Source organism: Felis catus, chromosome D1 (genome assembly GCF_018350175.1).
Source record: "Felis catus isolate Fca126 chromosome D1, F.catus_Fca126_mat1.0, whole genome shotgun sequence".
NCBI classification, from domain to species: Eukaryota; Metazoa; Chordata; class Mammalia; order Carnivora; family Felidae; genus Felis; species Felis catus.
The window spans coordinates 102,654,385-102,675,726 of record NC_058377.1 but is presented as its reverse complement, the minus strand read 5'-3'; the positions used below and the strand labels follow the sequence as shown (position 1 = coordinate 102,675,726).

Genomic DNA, 21,342 nt, shown 5'->3' with positions numbered 1-21,342 from the left:
CGTATTTATAATATGACACATAAGTATTATACCTAAATATCCAACAACTGAGCAAAAGTTAAATAATGATATATCCATTTGATTAAATATCATGCAGCCATGAAAAAATATTATGGTCTTGAAGAATTAACTGGGAAATGTTATAAGACAACGTTAGACCAGAGAAGCACCTGTTTATTTTTTTTAACATTCATTTATTTTTGAGAGAGAGAGAGGGAGAGAGACAGAGTGTGAGCAGAGGAGGGGCAAAAAGAGAGGGAGACACAGAATCTGAAGCAGGCTCCAAGCTCTGAGCTGTTAGCACAGAGCCGGATGCACGGCCCGAACCCATAAACCACGAGATCATGACCTGAGCCAAAGTCAGACGCTCAACCGACTGAGCCTCCCAGGCACCCCAGTCTATTAAGTTTTGTGGGGTTTTTTTTTAACAGAAAAACACTTGATGGGAGGGTGCCAAACTGTTAATAGTGCTTGCCTCGGGACAGCAGGGTTTAGGATTACAATGGACTTACCTTCTGCCTTTTTAAAAAAATTTTTCTGTACTTTCTGTTTTCAATCATTAAATTTTAAATTTCTTTTAACAGCCAGTAAAAGGAATCAGTTAAAAGGAAGTTACTCAGTGACTTGCCCTACACTTGTCACCAGTTTCGAACTGGTAGGATATACCTGGGCCAGTCAACACTAAGCTCACCTGTTTCCTGTACCCCACTCCCCAGGCCCTCTCACTCTGAACCACTGGCTATTCACGGGGATTATACGCCCCACATGTGGCAAACACCCAAAAGCACAGAACACCTTGCTTTGGGTGGGAATCTGCATCTCCAGAACAGGAAGCTTGCATTCTGGATTGGGAAAGACGAGTATAGAAAGAATTGATGAAAGATGGATAAAAGGAAATAGGGAAATGTGGCTCTCTAGGACACGATACCGTCTCTCTAAATTCAAAGCTATGCCTAAAAATGAAAGAGATCCAGTCCCAGTGTCAGATTCTAGAGCTTCTCCAAGAAGAGGCTTCATTCACTATGGCCTTGGAGAAAAAGTACACTTGACCTTTGAACAACATGGGTTTGAACTATGCGGATCCACTTAGCTGAGAATTTTTTCAATAAATACAGTATAGTACTATAAATGTATTTTCTCTTCCTTATGATTTTCTCAAGAACATTTTATTTTCTCCAGCTTACTTTATTGTAAGAATACAGGACATAATACGTAACATACAAAATATGTGTTAATTGACTGTTTATGTTAGCAATATGGTTTTGAGTCCACAGTAGGCTATTAGCAGTTGAGTTTTGGGGAGTCAAAAGCTACATGTGGATTTTTTACTGCCCCAGTGTGGGGGAAGGGGATCGGCGCCCTTAACCCCAGCGCTGTTCAAGGGTCAAGTGCAGTTGTTTTCTTGGGATGAGGACCCAGACTGCAGAATTTGAATCCCTGTAGCCACAGTTCAGTGGTTGAGCAGAGAAGATGAAATAGACATTTCTCAATTTTAGCATACTTGGGGCGCCTGAGTGGCTCAGTCAGTTAAGCGTCCCACTTCGGCTCAGGTCATGATCTGACGGTTCGTAGGTTTGAGCCCCGCGTCGGGCTCTGTGCTGACAGCTCAGAGCCTGGATCCTGCTTCTGGTTCTGCGTCTCCCTCTATCTCTCTGCCCCTCCCCTCCTCATGCTCTCTCTCTCTCTCTCTCTGAAAAATAAATATTAAAAAATTTTAAAAAGAATTTTTAGCATACTTAAGAATCACTAGGGATATTGTTTGAATTGCTGGTTCCTAGGCTCTACCTCTGGAAATTCAGATTTAATATGTCTGGACTGGATCCAAGAACACTGTGTGTTTATCAAGCAGTCCTCACCACCACCACCAAAAGCTTCCGGTTGCACTGAGCACAGTTTTAAAAATCTAGAGACTCTGAAATTGTAGGCAAAATGCTGTGTGTACATACTCTTTTAGAAGAGATCCCTAACTATCATCAGATTCTCAAGGAGTTCCATAATCCAAGAAGGGTAAGAACCATCTTGATAAGCACAAAAACAAGTAAGGAGGCCTCATTCAAGCATCAAGTCAGAGGGGCAAAGACAAAGTTTAAAAACAAAAAACAGGGGTGCCTGGGTGGCTCAGTCAGTTTTCAGCTCAGGTCATGATTTCATGGTTTGTGGGTTCAAGCCCCACGTCTGGCTCTACGCTGGCAGTGCGGAGCCTGCCTGGGGTGTTCTGTCTGCTTCTCTACCCAACTCACGCCCTCTCTCTCTCTAAATAAACCGTAAAGAAAACACAAAAAACAAAAACAGCCCACAAAGCCAAACCCTCAGAAACCAGGCAGAATTAGGATGGACTGGGGTGAAAGCTGAAGGCTGGAGAACGCTGAGGGATGTACCTAAGCCATGTTCACCTATAAGTCTGGAACATTAATAGCCTATTAGCCACCGGCAACTCAGCGCATGGGTGTGTGACTTAAAGGCACAGAGATCAGGGAGGCATTAGCTCCAGAGGAGAATAATTAGCGGGGAAGTTTAGTGGATTTTCCTAGGAAGGCAGGCCCCAAGATTGTGGAGATAAGGGAAGAAAAGTGAGTTCGTTGTTGGGTCTTCCAGTCTGGAGTTAAAACGGCGATACGAAGTTAGAGTAGTGGTCAAGCAGATGTGGTGGGGACACAGCTGAAGCAGTTGTAGTTGAGACAAAGGCCTCGATGACAGAAGTGGTCACCATGAGCCCAAACAGGTGGTGTCATTCCCTACCTGCCCACGCTATCAGTCATGGCGCACAGGAGGACCAGGCCAGAACCTCTGAGAACCGGGTAGCACAGGGAGCTGGGCTGCAGCCCGTCGTCCAGTAGGCGCTCAGAGAGACTACTGTCAGAAGAGTCAGCATATTTCCTGGCCCTCTTTGTTGTCCTTCTGATGACTACAAAATACCCTCACAGAATGTTTTCACCTCCTGGACCAAATCTTCATTAGCTAAATTCCTCTCGAAACAAATTTCTCATTCACTTGTGATATCACAATGGTCCCGTAGCTAATTTCCCCACCTCTGATCTTCTGCACTACAGCTCAAGCAATAACCTTTCAAATATCCAATCGTTCCCCCAATGGTTAGAGAAAAATTTTAAAGCCTCAGAATCTTGTTTTTAAATGTTACCCAGAAGCCCAATTTTAACAAAGCAGCTAGAAGCAAAGCTGTTAAAATGTGTAGGTGAACTGGCGTATCTTCTGTTCAGCCCCACTCTCCCCATGCCTGTGGCTGCTCAGGAGGTACCGCCACAGAACCCTAGGTCCCCACGGTGGTTTCAAATCCATTTGCCTGCTTGTGACGGGAAAAGAACTTCATAACCCAACCACCATTGCGACCATCGCCACCCCCTTCCTAGTCCCATTTCTTGCTCCTGTATGTGTCCCTGGGCCTAGGCTGCTCCGAACAATTAGCTCCCAAATTGGTTATCACCATTAAAAACAAAACAAAACAAAAAAACAGAAAACCAAAAAACTTTTTTATTATGGGGAGTTACAAATAAACATAAAAGTCAAATATTATAATAAGCCTCCATATGCCCATAACCCAGCTTCAGTGGCTATCAGCTCACAGCCCGTCTTATTTCATTTATACTTCCCCCTTCACGCTTGTCCCATACTACTTGTAGCAAACTCCTCATAAGATTTCATCCACTAAAATTTCATCATATTGCTCAAATTGACAAGAAATTGACAATACCACTGTCACATCTGAAAAACAATAATCTCGGGGCACCTGGGTGGCTCAGTTGGCTAAGCATCCGACTTGGGCTTAGGTCATGATCTCACAGCTGGTGAGTTCAAGCCCCACATCAGGCTCTGTGCTGACAGCTCAGAGCCTGGAGCCTGCTTCAGATTCTGTCTCCCTTTCTTCTCTGCCCCTCCCCAGCTTGCATGCTCGCTCTCTCTCTCTCTCTCTCTCTCTCTCTCTCTCTCTCTCAGATATAAACATTAAAAATTTTTCTTAAATAAAATAAAATAAAAATAATTCCTTAGTAATATCAAGTATCCTGTGTTCAGATTTCTAAGTATCTCATAAAATATCATGTTTATATCAGGATCCAAATAAGACTTGTGTATTGAGATTAACTAATGCCTTTCTTTTCATCTGTAATATCCTTTCATCCTTTTTCTTCTTTATTAAAGAAATTGGGTCACCTACATTTCCTGCAATCGCCCCATTTTGCTAATTGCATCCCCATGGTATATTTTAACATTTCCTCCATCTTCTGTATTTCTTATAAAATAATAATTGGATCTAGAGATTTGATCACATTCAGTACTTTTTTGAGGGGGACAGAGAGAGAGAGAGAATGGGAGCAGGGAAGAAGGGCAAAAGGAGAGGAAGAGAAAATCTTAAGCAGGCTTCATGCCCAGCACGGAGCCCGATGCAGTGAGAGCCCAGCATGGCTCTCACTACTGCAAGATCATGACCTGAGCTGGAATCAAGAGTGGGACACTTAACCAGCTGAGCCACCCAGGCACCCCAGGATTTTTTTTTTCCAAAACCACTTTGTAGATGGTGTCTGATTGGCTCTTTTCTTGATATTACCAGCTGTTGATGCCTAAGATCTAGTTATCAACGACTGCAAAGCGATGATATTTTACTTTGATCACTCTCATTTTTAAATGAAATGTTTCTATAAAGAGAAATTTCCCCTCACCTACTAGATACCCAGTGAACCATATTACTTTTATACCTCTGTACTTCTGCACATTATTCCATCTGACCTGCATGATTTTGCATCAGTTGGTAGAATCCTAGTTATCCTTTGAAAACAACCTAAATTATCACCTCAGTGAAGCCTTGCCCCCCCTCCCAGCAGTTTACCCCTCTTACAATGCTAGAAAGTCATCATTATAGTAATGCTTATCTCATTAATTCAAATTTAATGCCTCCATCCCTGGGACCAAAACTCCTCAAAGACAGAAATGGCCTTTGGTTATAAAGTGGTTATTGAACAAATATTTGCAGGATGAATGAAATAGGAATGGAGTCAAGATTTCAGTTTAGAAAAGTATTATTTAGGGGTGCCTGGGTGGCTCAGTCAGTTGAGTGTCCAACTTCGGCTCAGGTGATGATCTCACCGTCCGTGAGCTCGAGCCCCACGTCAGGCTCTGTGCTGACAGCTTGGAGCCTGGAGCCTCCTTCAGATTCTGTGTCTCCCTCTCTCTCTGCCCCTCCCCTGCTCATGCTCTGTCTCTGTCTCAAAAATGAATAAAAACATTAAAAATTTTTTAAAAAGAAAAGTATTATTTAAGTGACATTATACAGAACTGTAAGTTGCAAAGCAACTAACTGGCAATGAGGTAACCATCACTGGAATGAGAGTTACCAGAATTTAAGACACTCTACAAGAAGATGAAGTCAGAGCTGAGTTACCAAATGTTCACAGTCAGACATTAACCAGACCAAGAGAGGAGAGCTTGAAGCCTGTCCTCCCAAAAGTACAGCGAAGACATACTAAGAATCAAGTTGAACCAAGGTCCTAGGAATTCTATCAGTAGCAAGTCAGAAGCAGGTTGCAGCCTTCAAGTGGCTGGCCAGGACTCAAAGTCAGCTGCATCCCACTTGTTTTTGCACTCAAATCATGCCTGGAGATGGCAGGCACAGCAACTCCTATTTTCAAATGAAACCTAAGTAAAAAAGCCACACCTCCCTCCTGCCCCAGCTCCTTGTGTTCTGAGGGATGGAGAGGGTGTGATGCTTAGCATCTGTGCCCGGGGGCACAGAGCAGCAGGAAGCTTATTTCCAAATCCTCTGGGGAAGTGGGGTGAGGAGGTTGATAGGTTTAACCATCAACCATCTGTCAGAGAGAGGGATGACAGAAGGGAGGTCTGCTCAACCCAACCATAGGATCATGGGCACCTAGTCTCCTAAGGAATTGGGCTATTGGGTTCCATGTTAGCACAGAAGCTGGAGTGTGCCAGGGTCTAAATAACAATGTCAGACTTACAGTAGTAAACTAGCCAATCATGAGGAAAACAAGAAGGACCTAGATGTAGTAGAAAGATGTCCATGGCATATTTTTAGAGGAAAACACAAATTGCAGAGCAATATGTATAGCCTGCATAGAGTAATTCCATTAATCCCGGGAGTATATGTTGTATGAGTACACATAGAAAGACATTTGGAAGAATATGCAACAAAATGTCAGTAGTTATCCCTGCAGAGTGACATAAAAGGGAGTGAAGAGTTTTAGTTAAACAATCTGCTGTTAGATTTTGAAAAAAAAAAAAAAAAAGCAATAAGCTTTTATCATTGAAACCAAGATTAAAAAAAAAATCAATGTATGTGGCAGGATGGGGTTAAGGTATATGCTGCTGAATGCGCACACCCTTTTGCAGAGGGGGAGGTGCCTGGTGGTGATGGACTGTGCCAGCAGAGGGCACCCATTCATCATCTCTTCTATCACAGGTGGGTACTCACGTATTTGGCACCTATTTTTATGCTCTGTGCTTGGTGTTTTACTTGTGCTATCTCACAGGTGGAGAACTGCCCTAAAAGGACAAGTCTCCAGCCTGCACTGTTCCCACTTGACCCTTGAAAGCATGGGGTGATGTGGCAGGAAGTCTGTTGGAATCACAGTGAGTCACAGGTAAGGGAAGGAATAAAGGAGAGGCGTTGTGTTCCCAGATCAGTCCTGCCAGTCCTCCAGGATCCCTATCCCAAGTGAGCTGGGTATCTCTGCTCTGCAGGGAAGATTCGCTACAAAGGCAACCTCCCTTGAAGTGGCTTCCTTCTAGGAGTCACAGGATGGAAGCCATCTTCCCTCTCTTCTCTATTGGCTATGCTCACTGCTCTTAAAGGGACAAAATTCTGAGGAGCAAGACATGGAAGCAGAGATTTGTGATTCTTGATAGGCTACCAGGTAGTACAGGTCTTGAGTAGCAGCAACTAGACGTGTAGTGGGAGAGAGATGAAGAGGAAAGCAAAGAAAGAGAGGGATCAAAGAGCAAGCAAGAGAGGAGCAGGGAGATGAGACATGATGGTCAGGCAAGGGTGAGAGTGGGAAGAATCTGAGTTATTGCCCATTTTCTCCAATCGATAAAGTGGTTCTTCAGGATACAGAACCTTAGTTTTACACGAGAGGGAAGAGTTAAAAGATTGAATCCATGGTTCTAAGACCCTAGACCTCAAACCTTGGACCAAGAGCTAAACAAACACTAGAGGAAGATCAGAAGAAAAGCAAACATATCATCCAACGATGAAACAGATCAAAGCAAACCCAACTGTTTGCTGCTAATTACTTCTCTTCACAATGGGGAGCCATGCAGGCTTCTTTTAAAAGAGAAAAGTGTTCCTAAGCCAAGCAGTTCTCTAGTTTCAAGACCCTAGTGATATCAAACATTCTAGGAAAGACTCTCCAGTCCTTCTTTTAGTGTTTTTCAGGATCTCCCTTCCCTTCTTAAACGTCATTGTGCCACTGGAGTTGGAATCTAAACCCTCTGCTCTTCTCACGTTAACGCTCCTTGGCCCATAGCTTAAATGCTCCCACAGCTTGAAATATGACCTACAGGTTAACCTATACGCTAATAGTTAATAATTTTGTATTGCATATTTGAAAGTTGCTAAGAAGATAGATCTTAAAAGTCCTCATTACAAGGGTTAAAAATTGTTACCTATGCATGGTGATGGATATTAACTAGACTTATTGTGATGATCATTTCACAGTGTATACAAATATTGAATAATTATGTTGTACACCTGAAACTAATGTTATATGTCAACAATACCTCAATTAAAAAAAAATAGCCTGGGGCGCCTGGGTGGCGCAGTCGGTTAAGCGTCCGACTTCAGCCAGGTCACGATCTCGCAGTCCGGGAGTTTGAGCCCCGCGTCGGGCTCTGGGCTGATGGCTCAGAGCCTGGAGCCTGTTTCCGATTCTGTGTCTCCCTCTCTCTCTTCCCCTCCCCCATTCATGCTCTGTCTCTCTCTGTCCCAAAAATAAATAAACGTTGAAAAAAAAATTTTTTTAATAAAAAAATAAAAAATAAATAAAAAATAAAAAATAAAAAAAAATAGCCTGGAGCACCTGGGTGGTTCAGTTGGTTGAACGTCCAGTTTCAGCTCAGTTCATGATCTCGTGGTTCCTGACGCCCAGCCCCACATCGGGCTCTGTGCTGACAGCCCGGAGCCTGGAGCCTGCTGTCAGGTCAGACCCCGCTTTGGATCCTCTGTCCCCTCTCTCTGCCCCTCCCTCACTCACACTTTCCCTCTTAAAAATAAAAAAACATTAAAAATTTTTTAAATAGACCAACAAACAAACAAAAACCATGGGATTTAGATTCCAACAAATCTGGTCAAAGTCTGACTTATGCCACTGAGTGTAACTAAAGGCAATTACGTAACTGCTCTAAGATTTTATTCCTTCCTCTGTAAGCTGGGACAAACAAGAGCTGTAAGTATTAAACAAGAATAATGCATGTGGGGGCGCCTGGGTGACTCAGTTGGTTAAGTGTCTGACTCTTGATTTTGGCTCAGGTCATGATCTCAATGGTCATGAGATCAAGCTCCATGCCAGACATAGAGCCTCCTTAGGATTCTCTCTCTCTCTCTCTCTCTCTCTCTCTCTCTCTCTGTCCCTGTGTCCAGCTTGCTCTAAAATAAATTTAGAAATTAAAAAAATAATGCGGGGTGCCTGGGTGGCTCGGTCAGTTAAGCGTCCAACTTCAGCTCAGGTCATGATCTCATGGTCTGTGAGTTCGAGCTCTGCCTCAGGCCCTGAGCTGTCAGCACACTGGAGCCTGCTTCGGATTCTGTGTCTCCCTCACTCTCTGCCCCTCCCCTGCTTGCACTCTGACTCTCAAAAATAAACATTAAAAAAAAAAAAAAGAATGCATAATATGATTATGTCCTATTATATGAGTCACATATATTATGTCACTCTGCAGGGATAATATGATTTAAAAAACCTTTCTTAGAACAAAGGTTGGTCCCCAAATATTTGCTATTACTATATATGCTCATGTCATTCCCCTCTATATAGGGTTGATAGGAAGATTACATGCCAATGTATTCAAAGTGCTTCATGTCCCAGAAACAGTAAGCACTAAACATTAACTATTATTACCATCATTACTCAACATACATGAAATTGATAAAATTTTGTCTCTGCACTATGGTCTAGTCTAAGCCTACCATCTCTTGCCTAGAATCTTGCAGCTCCTTCTAACCAGTCATCTGGTCTCTTCCCCTCCATTCTATCTCTACAGCTAGTGACCTGGTCACTTCACTGCTTAAAACTCTTTGCCCTCAGGGTAGTTTACAAGTGCCTTGAGGACAAGGGTGTGTGGTCACTGCCACATCTCCATCAACGACCTAGGACCTAGTATACAGCAAATACATGTAGATTTTTTTTAAGTCTTTTATTCATTTTAATTTCATAAAATCTTTGCCTTGAAAAGTTAACAGTAAAAATATACCAAGACACCTAGATATAAGAGCACTCATTTCCATCTCGCTACTGCATTCATTCTTTTCTGCTGAATTCCTACACTGCTTGAATTTTAAGTTCTTATTTTAATTCCAGTTAGTTACCATACAGTGTTATATTAGTTTCAGTTGTACAATATAGCGATTCAACACTTCCATATACATTCACTCTCTGCTCATCGCTGACAAGTGCCCTTCTTAATCCCTGTCACTTGTGTAAGCCATCATCCCATATGTGTAGCTTTTTTCTCATTCTTTCCACTGAATCCCTTCAAATATCTCACAGGTTCTGCATGAAGAGTATGTCTTTGATCTCTCAAGGCTACAGACATACAGAAAAACTGTAGTATCTCTGGTTCAGAGAAGTCTATGCGTCACAAGCACTACCAGCCTTAAGGGACACGTCCACCTGGGCCTGTGACGAAGTAGTATCTAAGCATTTAATGTTAATTCTGCAAGGCTCATTCCTAAGGGTCCTCACATCTAGAATGGGGCCTGGACGAAAGAGGCATGAGTACCCACCGAGTGACCATTCCTAGCTTTTCTTAAACCAGAGGCTGAACATGTGCACCGATTGCTTGTTATTTTGGATTTTGCCCTTGAAATCATCCCCGAAGTAGTTGGGTACAATAACTGAGCAGAGTACTCATATAACTAAACATAGATTATATATACACATATGTAAACGAGAGGTACCTGATTGATACAATAATACAGTAATATTCTATGTGCCCACACTGTTCTAAGTGCAATTACATTGTCTCACTTAACCTGCCTAATGACCCTACTGGTAGGTATTATTACTCCCATGTTACAGATGATGAAAGCCACCAAAAAGCTTAAGGAATTTGCCCAAGGTTGGGGTGCCTGGGTGGCTCAGTCGGTTAAGTGTCCGACTTTGGCTCAGGTCATGATCTCACAGTTTGTGGGTTCGAGCCCCACAACAGGCTGTGCTGACCGCTTGCTCAGAGCCTGGAGCCTGCTTCAGATTCTGTGTCTCCTTCTCTCTCGGCCCCTGCCCCGCTCATGCTTTGTCTCACTCTGTTTCTCAAAAATAAATAAATGTAAAAAAAAAAATTTTTTTTTTAAAGAAATTTGCCCAAGGTCTCACAGCTGAGTAGCAGAATAAGGACTTGAACTCAGGCAGTCTGCTTCCAGAGCCCCAGTTTAGTGAGTTTAGTGCTAAGTTCTTTTATGTATATTATCATTCTGAATCATCTCAAAAACCTATGAGCTAGGTTTCAGAGGCATTAACACCAACAAAGAGAAAATAAATAACGGATTAAAGAAAGAGGCACTTGAGTAAGACATTAGCACATCTTGGTCTCATATAAAATCGATGCAACCCATTGCAGATGCACATGCTTTAAGTGGCTCGTAAAAGAGAAAGAAATGTATATTACAGAGCGCCTGGGTGGCTCAGTCAGTTAAGCACCTGACTTGGGCTCAGATCACCATCTCACAGTTCACAAGTTTGAGCCCCGCATTGAGTCCCTCTGCTGTCGGCATGGAGCCTGCTTTGGATCCTCTGTACCCTTCTATCTCTGCCCCTCCCCTGCTTGTGCTATTTCTCAAAAATAAAATGAACATTTAAAAAAATGTATATTACAAATGTGTGTCACAGAGATGTATCAAAGATGTATCAACAATCAAAAATTTGAACCAACATCCCTGAGCCCTCAGCCCCTCTTAGAACCCAGGAAAGGACTGGAGACCCATAGATGAGCTGGAAGTGCCCAGTGCTCCCCCTTGATCTCTTCTATGCTAGAATCAGTAGTGCTCCGCAAAAGGAACATCTCCCTCATGTCAAAGAGACAGCCCAGCCCCACTCTGAGTCAAGCCCTATTAGGATATGGTGAGGATTCAGGCAAATAAGACTTTGAACACAGGGGATCAGCGACTAAGTCAACAAAATATGAAAATAGTGTCTTGACCTTCTAAGTCAGCCCAACTCACGTACCAGCCAGCAATTTTCATTTAAATTTAACTTCCCTTTAATGGAAATTGGTTGAATCTGTTCTTTTCCCCTTCTTACATTTCACTCACTGCTCTTTCCCTGCACACATCTACTTTGTTGGCCACATAGTATGCCCCAGTGCTGTGAAATACAGGTAGGCTCTTCACCTCCTAGAAACGGTTTGGAACTTATAGGCACCGTCTATTCTTTAGTTATTTAGCTAATATGCATAGCTTCACACAAGTCTTAAGTTAGTATCTTTCCTCTTGAATGTAAGAACATGAAACTAATGCTATAATCACCCCCAATTGATGTGCTATTGTCATCTAGTATTTTGATTTGTCCATATCTCCCTCTCAGAAATTACATACTGCTCTAAGTTAATGTTTTCTTACTTTTACCAATATGTACAAATCTTTGTTCAGTGTTCTTTCTTGAATCTGACTTGCCATTTGAGATCATTTTCCTTCTGCCTCAAGAACATCCTATAGATTTTTACCTCTCCTGAGTGGTAATCTCGGCCTTTGTCCAAAAACGGTCTTAGTTAGTCCTAATAAGGTGCACCAGAGGTGCCTGGGTGGCTCAGTTGGTTAAGCAGCTGACTTCAGCTCCGGTAATGATCTCATGGCTCATGGGCTGGAGCCCTGCATTGGGCTCCATGTTAACAGTGTGGATCCTGCTTGGGATTCTCTATCTCCTCTCTCAAAATTAATAAACTTAAAAAATTTTTAATGTGCACTAAGTGCCAATTTCCATATAACAGTCCTTTTCTTTTCACCAGGATGAATGGTAAGATTCCAGTGTTCTGGCTTTCATTGCTGATGCTGAGAAGTTAGCCATCCAGCTGTTTTCTGCATGTAGTTTGGGTTTTCTATCTAACTGTTCAAGGTGTTCAGTTTCCTGCATTCCACTCTGTCTCTAGAAATGAGTTCCTTTTCAACTTGCTTGGAATTCATTGGGATTCCTAAATCCAAGGTCTGGTGACTTTCACCAAATCTGAAAATTTATCAGCCATCCTCTCTTTGGATAGTGTCTCTTGCTTCGTATTATTTCCTCCTGGAGCTTCAGATAACGTGCATCAAATCTCCTCTTGTCCGAATCTCACCATCTTCGCTATTTTCCATTCTTCCTTCTTCTTCTTCTGTGGAATTCATTCTGAATAATTTGTTGAGAACTATATTCCATTTCAGTAGTACCCTTCAACTTTTCCAACCTATTTAATCTGAGTTTTTATTGCAAATTTGTATTTTTCCTAATTGAAAATGTTTTTTTTCAAATCTGGATGTTTTATTGTCAAACTTATTTTAATGATCAAAACGTTATTTCATTACAATCTGTGGGTCAATGCCAACATCTTTAGTATTTAAGGATCCGCTTCCATGTCTTTTTTGTCCCCCTCTTCATTCATGGTGCCTTATTTGTGTATCGTAATTTTTGAGCAGGACTGCTCATTTGCCTGAGGAGTTTCTCAATGGCTACTGAAGCATTTCAGGGACTTCATTTGCTTCTGGAAATCCCCTGGTGGCATGAGCAACTAGATACCACTTTAATGGTACAATTTTGGGGGACCACACAGGTAGTGCAAAAATTTGTTGGACTAAAAATCCACAGAGGGCCATCTTGTGGTTACAACTCCTCAGAGAAGATACTGGACTTATTTTTCCTTCCATCGAGCACCATGATGGGGACAAAGAAGCTCCTTGCTGCTCCTTCTATACAGTTTCTTGTTCACCTTGACACTGGGGGTACTCCAGCTTTACCTGGAGTCACCTGCAAAATTCCTTATTTCCTGTTTCCCATACCCTGTATAGTCACTAAAATAGATGCTTCAAGTCTGCTGAGTTTGGTAAAAACTCTGGGTAAAAGCTAGCTTTAGCATTTGCTTACTTCTTAGGATTCCAGTTTTCACTTCATTTTGAAGATCTGTAGATTCCTTACTTTTATGCTTGTTCATCAATGTGTTCATAAGTATTATTTATAAATACATTTACCCAGCATCTTATTTCTGCTGAAATGACATTTCAGATTATCTAATCCACCAGAATGCCAACAATAGAAGCCTTAACTAGTCCCAACTATACACACTATACTCCGCCCACTCTTGATTCTGACAAGAGCAGGTTGTAAAAAGACTCAGAGCCCAAAGTTTGCAAAAGACCAGTGCTAACCTTGCCTTAAACGCAGAGGAAAAAAGGCCTGAAGTGAAGACAAGAGCAGAGTAAGTGCCTAGCACCACATTTTCTTTTCCTCAGGCACAATCACCTTAGGCTATTCAGACTGTGCCCCCATTAGCACTAGAGATATCTGAGGAAAGACAGCAAGATAGTATCCTCTTCTGCACGTACACTGGAAGTGGGAGAACCTGTCCTTTTCAACAATAGAAATGTATATGGAGAGAAATGTAGCACTTTTTCCTCAGCTAAAAATAAAACACCTTGCTTACAATAATGCTTATGGCTCTTACAATTATACAAACAAGCATAAGTCTCTTGACTCAATCCACTTGTGAAAGCTGGTCCTGGTTATTTCATACCACCATAAAGAGGAGAAAAACAGTCAGGTTATGATAATGCGGACAGACTAAAATGATGATTTTCATGCTTTCCCTACCTCACTTCCTCCAGCTTTCTCTGCATCCATGTTTGCCCCTAAATTCTGGATCAGCTGAAGAAGTAATGCTTTAAGGGACACTGTCAGACACCATGAAAGTCAGGAGGTCACAGGATATGAGAAAAAGAAATTCCCTCCTACAATGTCTTTTCTTAACTTTTTTTGTGTTTTCTTGAAGTAGGCTGTCTCTCAGGAGTAATTTAAGCTTCTAAACACACCCACCTGGCTTTGGTCAATGGGGTCACTATCTCCCCAGTCAAGGTACCCTTGTAGCCAGAAGTGACACATTAAAGTCAGCAACTCCAGAAATTCTGTGTTACAGGGCCCCATATCAAGGACTAGCTTCAGCCCTCAGCAGCCTGGACCTTATCTACAGGACTTGATTTGAAGAGAAGTTTCTTGGGTGCCTGGGTGGCTCAGTCTAAGTGTCCAACCTTGGCCTCAGGTCATGATCTCACAGTTTGTGAGTTCAAGACCTGCATCGGGCTCTGTGCTGACAGCTCAGAGCCTGAAGCCTGCTTCAGATTCTGTGTCTCCGTCTCTCTCTCTCAAAAATATTTTAAAAAAAAATTTTTTTTAAGTTTCTTCTGCCTATACACTGGCCTATCACTATTCTCTCAAATTCAACAGTAAGCAATTCATTCCTTCCTCTATGAATTCTCCCTTACTGTGATTATCATTACACCCACCACAAAACTAGTAATAGTGCCAATGGAGTTGAAGCCAGTCATCCGAGATTCAAGTTTGAGACCAAAACCTTAAGCAAGTCACTAGATCACGGTCTCAAGTTACAATTAACTGACCAAAGGCATCAAAATATAACCTAGGTGACTTATCAAGATTTCAGATTCCTGAGTCACTTCTATCGAATCAGTTTTTGGAAATGGAACATAGGGATCTGCATTTTTAACAAGCTTCTCAGGTAATTCTGGTGCACTTTTTCAAGTCTATAAGGCCAGGTCTAGTTGGTCTATTAAGTCTATCCATGAAAATACCAGGATGAACCTTTATTATCCTATACTTCAGATAGAAACAGACAAAATTGAAACACAAGGATCTAGAAAGGCCAGTCGGTCCTCAGTTCTTCCTGGGGGAGAGGCTTCCAGTTTGTAACAAAGCACATTAGTTCAGCAAGGAAGAACAAGTGGCCAAGTGAAGTCATAGCTTTGAGCTGTCAGAAAGTATACTCCTTATGGCCATTTCACAAACACGTTCACAAAAACAGCCTCACTAAGACAGAAGAGTGGGGGAGCATCCACTATTACCACTTCCAGAAAACAACTCAGGCTCTAAAGGATCGAGGAGGACATGGGCAAATCTTGGCAAAATCCACAGGCTTCCTAAATTTGGTGTCAGAGACACCAAGAGGTTTCAAAAGCATTGCTTCATCAGTGCAGGGTGCTTAAGATACAGGGGCTTTACAGATCATTTTGTTGAACACCTTACTTTAGGTAGGGGCACAGGGGAGAAATGTTTTTAAAAGACCACAGATGAGGGCACCTAGCTGGCTCAGTTGGTAAGGCATGTGACTCTTGATCTCAGGGTCATGAGTTCAAGCCCCACAATTGGGGGTAGAGCTTACTCTAAAAAAAACAAAACAAAATGACAGATCTTAGGACTCTCAAGGATTGTAAAGAGAAAGCGTCCGTCTGTTTCATCCTTTAAACCTAACATCCACAACACCTAGCACATAGAAGATGTTCAGTAAATATTTACTTTATGAGACAAAACAAATGAACCAAGCCAGGGAGAGGGAAGTGTAAGATTTGTTTCTAGCTCAATGTCAGTGGATAATAAAGAATATAATAGAAATAAAGGCTATTCACCAGTAGCCAGGTTCTTCTATAGAGACAGAAAAGCATCTCAAGTGAAACTACCAAACCACTTTGGAAAGCAAACTTAGATAGCTTTTTGGCTCCGTGATTCATCCTGCTGGTCTAAAACTACAACTGTCAGACACAAACTAAGCTTTAAAAGGGATCAGCTACAATGCTTAGATTTCCTGGTCTCACTGGCCCAACAAAGTTTTCATACCCAAGACCTAGTTCAACAAAATTGAGACATGACCATCATCAGAAGCTATAGATTTTTAATCTAAAGATTGGGCATACAGCAAAGCATTTTACATAAATTCTCACTTTTTTTTTTTTTAAATTATGTAACAGGAAATAGGGGCCCCAGAAAAATAAGTCTCTTTCCATAGGTCTTAATCCTTGGCCTCTGCAGTAAAGACAATCCCTGTCAACCCAGCAAGTGTTTGTGACTCACCCACATATTACTTGGTAGGACACAAAAGCAGCTATAGGTCTGTCCCTCGTCTTCTTACTAAAGGATGACCGATAGCCTGAAAAGCAACATTCTGGCCCAGTATTCAGTACTTATACACATGAGCCTTTTAATTCTACATTTTCATATTTATGAAATGAGGGAATATTGGAGGAAGGCAATTGGAGTTGTTAGCTTCTAATCTTCTACCCATAAAGTTAAATGTTCAAGAGGGCCACGTATCGCAATGGGCTTTTGTTCAACGTTAGTTTTGCCAAATGTTGCAAAACAAATCCAGTGACTAAGAAAGTCATTAATTCCTATACTTCAGTTTCCTATCTCTAAGTTAGCAATAAGCTTCCCGCTCCCCACATTTAATTTTTAAGAATCTTGAGGGGAAAAATGTTTCATATGCAATTACCAACAATGTTGCTTGGTAAGACTTAGGACTGAGCTCAAAGTAATCCGCTCCTGGTAAAGCCCCTTCTGGCTGCTCTGGAGAGAAGGAGGACACTGATACACATAAGGAAATAACCGAGATGAAAAGGAAGGAAGAGATACAGCTTAAAGTGAAGAAATGACACAGACCCCCCACATACACACTTTAAAAACTTTATTTATATAAAAAACTCATTTGTTTTTAAAAGCATTAACAAGAGAGAAAGGAAAACAGAAAAGGTATGGAGCAGAAGACACGCCCCTTAGTACTGTTCGGTGGGGAGGTGGGATTTTTGGTTCTCTGGAATTGAATGTTTAGTGTTTTTATAAACAAAAAAGAAAAAAAAATAGTTAAAGGTCCCCAAAAGCCCATGGCTGTTCTATTACCCACACCCCACCGAGAAAAAGAGCACCAGGAAAAGAGCAGAAGAGGACAAGAGAAACCAAGAGTGGAGCCAGGTCCAGATGGGGGCGATTTCCCCTGTGCAGTATGTTCTTAGGGTCACAGAGAGGAAAAGGCTCCTTTTTGCCAGAAAAGGAGTGGGAAGAAATGGGGGGGGGGGGGGTAAATAAGGGATTTTAATGCATAGGGGAAAGGGAAGGGGGGTGGTGGGTTGTGCACTTGTCTCCTACCCCATAGCCTCAATATATAAGGGAAGGGGGAGAGAGAAGGATAAAGATTTCCAGTTGCATTGAACAGAGCTTTTAGATTAAGGGGAGGAGTAAAAGGCAAATAAGGAAAAGGGTTAAAAAAAATCAACCAGCATAGCAGCTGATTCCTCTAGCCCAACCCACTAATAAACACTAAACAGAAAGGAGGAGATGCTGGGGGTGGGGTGGGGTGGGGCAGGGAGGGCACAGATGCGACTTCCCTCCGGCCCCTTGGGAGATGACGATAAATTCTGGGCAACTAAGGAGTAAGAGTCGCACCACTCACTCCTCCCACATTTTGAGATTCATCAGAACAGGATGTTTGCAAAACCCCAACCATATACTATTGAGCAAAGCTGAATGGCTGAAATCAGAGGTTCTACCAATTCCCAATGGAGAATCTGAGGTTCTCTAGGTCATCCCTCCTTTCTGCTAGTTAGGGCCAATAGTGGGTAAGAAAGCAACAAAATATAATTTGCAAAATCATGAGAATGAGACTGCAGAGGCAAAGAAAGGCACATGGAAGGGAAGGAGGAGATGCACCCCAGGCCAAAGGCACAAAGAAGAGGCAAATCCAGGGGCGATCCCCCACCTTTTAAGGGTAAAGGGGGCAGGAGTATGTACATCAAGTCCTTTTGTCAGCCAACCAATCCAGGGAAAAGGCAGGGGAGGACAGAGCTAGAAGGGTAAGAAAAGGAGAAAGAAGGGCAGGGGGGAAGCCAGCTTCAAAGCTTCCTGCCAGTTTCAGACTAACTGATTCATGTACATTCCTACTAGCTCCTGCTAGAGGTTCTTCTCCTCCCCAGAAGACATCTTTTTGATCCTTCTCACCCAAAAAGTCTTCCTTGACACATTCTCCTCTTTCTACAGCCTCTTGCAAATGGCCAGGCCAAGTCAGCAGACATTTCACAGGATGGGAAAGGAAGATTAAGGACAGCCTTAGTAAAGGGCAGTGGCAGCAGCTGAGGGTTGGCATGAGGCTTGGAGAAGAGATGGAGTCTGTAGGTCCACAGTGGTCCCTGGCCTGGAGATGAGACCAAGGTTTCTTAATCTCAGTTCTAGGAGACCTTCACTTACTCAAGGGCCCTTGCCAGGTGGAATGTGCCAATGTTGCCAGCCTTCTTTGATTCAAAAATAGTCATCAGGAATACGGGAAGAGCTCACACTTCCGATTCTCCAAAAAAATAAAAGTCCCTTCCCCACCAAGAAAAAAAAAATCTTGATTAAGAATCATCAGTTTATCAGAGTGCTGGACACTGCATAGACAGCATGTAACTTCCAATTCTTCCCACGGCTTCCAGTGAGGATTCCCACTCTCTCCCTCCCTCCACACAAGGCCAAGAGTTCCAGGGAGAACTGGCAAAAAGAGCTAATTTGCAGCAGTTTCTCAAGATATGCATATAACTGAGTCAGGCTTCTTGGGAGCAACTGGAGGGGATCTGGAGGGGGAAGGAGGGACAATTAAGCTTCACTGGAAGAAGGTAGGAGTTGGTAGAAAGAAGGTGGCCACTTAGGGCTATAAGGGCAGGAGGCAGCCTGGCAGTTGGCACAACAGTCCAGCGAAGAAAGGGAAAAATCATCAGTTCATTTCACCACCAAAAAATAAAAGTACATATATTATAAGCCCAGATGTAGCGCAGACAGTGGTGCTAAATCTTCTGCTGTAGGGAAAAAAGAGAAAGAAACGTTAATAGGGTTGGGAATGAGGAGAACCAAAAGACAGTTGAGCAAATCCGGAGGGAGGAAAGCAGCACGGAATGGAGAATCAGATCACCGGAGGCACGTCCCAGCCTCTTAAGAGGCAATAATCACAGAAGCAGCACCCCCAAGCGCCAAGCGGCTGAGACTAGGGTCTCTGGCCCGATTGGATCAGCTTGATTGGCAAACTGCTGGCACATAGGGACCTCCTTCCTCAAGGACGATCTTGGGGGTGGCTGGAGGACATACCATGGAGGGGTTAGACACTTGGTCCCCCTCATCATCCAACTCTTCCTCCAGAGATTCCTGCCCCTCGTCCTGCTGTGAACACATGCAATTTGTTAGTACGAGAGTAAGGAAATAGAAACCTCGTGAGTATGTGCCAAACCTAAGGAAAATCCCAAAACTGGTCAACTCAAACAAAAGATAATAGTAAGAAAAGGGCAAGATATTCAAGAAAAGGCAGGGACAGGAAGAGAGTAATGTATGAGAATCTATTGGCATTAGTCACATCAGCAATACATTTATGGTCTTCCTTCTCCTAACCTGACCGTTGCAGAATTATGACCCAAGAAATCTCAACAGGAGTCAAAACTCCTACTTTTCCTGAAAATCCCTATCAGAAAAGGATACTGTCTTTCACTAGGTACTTTCTTCCTATTTCACAAAAAATGAAGGTTTCAAAACAGAACTAGCCTTAGAAGGACAAGAGTATATAAAAGAGAATTTACCATCAGGGGTGTTCCCTTCAATGGCTCCATTTCACCTAGATCCCCGGATCGATCCAGTGTTCTGTTGTGGTCCCCTCTCTCATTCAGTGTGGAATAGTTGTTATCTAATGAAAAAAGTACAAGAAATACGGTATTCCCTCTGGTGTACCATACAGATTAAACAGATAAGTGTGAATTAGGCACCCCTGTTGGGAAGTAAACTTTGTCAAATGCTCCAGAAAGTCATTAAGTTCTAGTCCTTGACTTAAGGTCCCTGACTTAAAAATAATTTGAATCTAGTTGGGAAGACAGTTAAATGAAACACACAGAGTATGACATATGATAATAAAGCAAAACAGAAGAGATCTGTCTATAAATGGTATTGGAATTAAGAGAGCGTAGGGGTGCTGCAACAGTCAGGAAGCACCTAACAAAGGAGACAGGACTTGGTTAAGCCTCTGGGGATAAAGACAACTTAGCAAAGCAAAGGGGAAGAAGGGCATTCCAGCAGGAAGTATGCTCTGAGAAAAATTTAAAAAGTAGAGTAAAGAGACAAAATAGCAAATTAGACCAGGTGGGCTGAAACAGAGTACATGGAAAGAAGATGGAAAGGGAGCCTGGGATCAGCCTGTGAAACTCGGTAACAGTTTAAGGACCCAAACATAATTCTGTAGTAAGTGGGGGTGGGGACAAGGGTGAATTAAAATTTGGGGTTTTTTTTTTTGAACCTTTGAATATGTGGGAATGTGGAAGAAAGTAGATATATCAAGTTTCACTAAATCTCCTCACATCCTTCCAAATAGAAATGTCCAGCCAATGAATGCTCTCCCAGGATGATGAAGGTGCTAGAAAAGAAACTGCAGAGCCAGACAGTTCTCATCCCAATGAAATATAACTCCGTGTCCTTAGGCAGGAATTAATCACCTACCTAATGATTTTGTGTTTGATCCCATACTGCTCATCTGAATTTCTTCCCGATCAGGTTTCTTATCTATACGGAGTCAGAAAGTTATCCAGGTCAAAAACCAACTCTTCAAAATCTATACTCATCATAAAAATTGCTCTCTGGTTGGTCCTCCCTCCCTCCCATCAAATTTTTACTGAGCACCCACTATGTGCCAGGCACTAGACAAAGCCTTCATGGGACTTAAGAAATCCCTTTCCAATGGAACCCTAACGTTCACTCTTAACAACCATTCACTCTTGACAAGTACTTGTTAAAGTATTTGGTCTCCAGACCCCTTTACACAGTCTTAAAAATTATGAAGATCCAAAAAGTATTCACTGGTGTCAGTTATATATATGTTACTATTTTCCTGTACTGAGAAATTTTAAGTATTTCACTTAAAAGAAAAAATAGGGTGGCATCTGGGTGGCTCAGGTGGTTCAGCACCTGACTCTTGATTTCAGCTCAGGTCATGATCTCACTGTTTGAGCCCCATGTTGGATTCTGCACTGACAGTGTAGAGCCTGCTTGGAGTTTTCTCTCTCCCTCTCTCTCTGACCCTACCCCACTTGGACTCAGTCTGCCTCTCTCGAAAATAAATAAATAAATAATTAAATAAATA

At 42.3% G+C, this 21,342-nt stretch overlaps 1 protein-coding gene across 14 annotated transcripts in view; it reads right to left on the bottom strand.

Moving 5' to 3' along the window:
- Positions 1 to 16,873: 16,873 nt before the first annotated feature.
- Positions 16,874 to 21,342, bottom strand: part of CTNND1 (catenin delta 1) — a 52,439-nt gene continuing 47,970 nt past the window's right edge. For 7 of the 14 annotated variants that reach the window (XM_045039318.1, XM_045039319.1, XM_045039317.1 and 4 more), the window contains 4 exons: positions 20,703 to 20,765; positions 19,796 to 19,899; positions 19,314 to 19,385; positions 16,874 to 19,027 (listed from right to left, as the gene is read on the bottom strand). In XM_045039318.1, coding sequence (XP_044895253.1) covers positions 19,016 to 19,027; positions 19,314 to 19,385; positions 19,796 to 19,899; positions 20,703 to 20,765 — 251 coding nt within the window. In that variant the 3' untranslated portion in view covers positions 16,874 to 19,015. The remainder of the gene's footprint in view (positions 19,028 to 19,313; positions 19,386 to 19,795; positions 19,900 to 20,702; positions 20,766 to 21,342) is intronic. The other 7 variants (XM_045039324.1, XM_045039327.1, XM_045039322.1 and 4 more) reach the window with 6 other exon arrangements.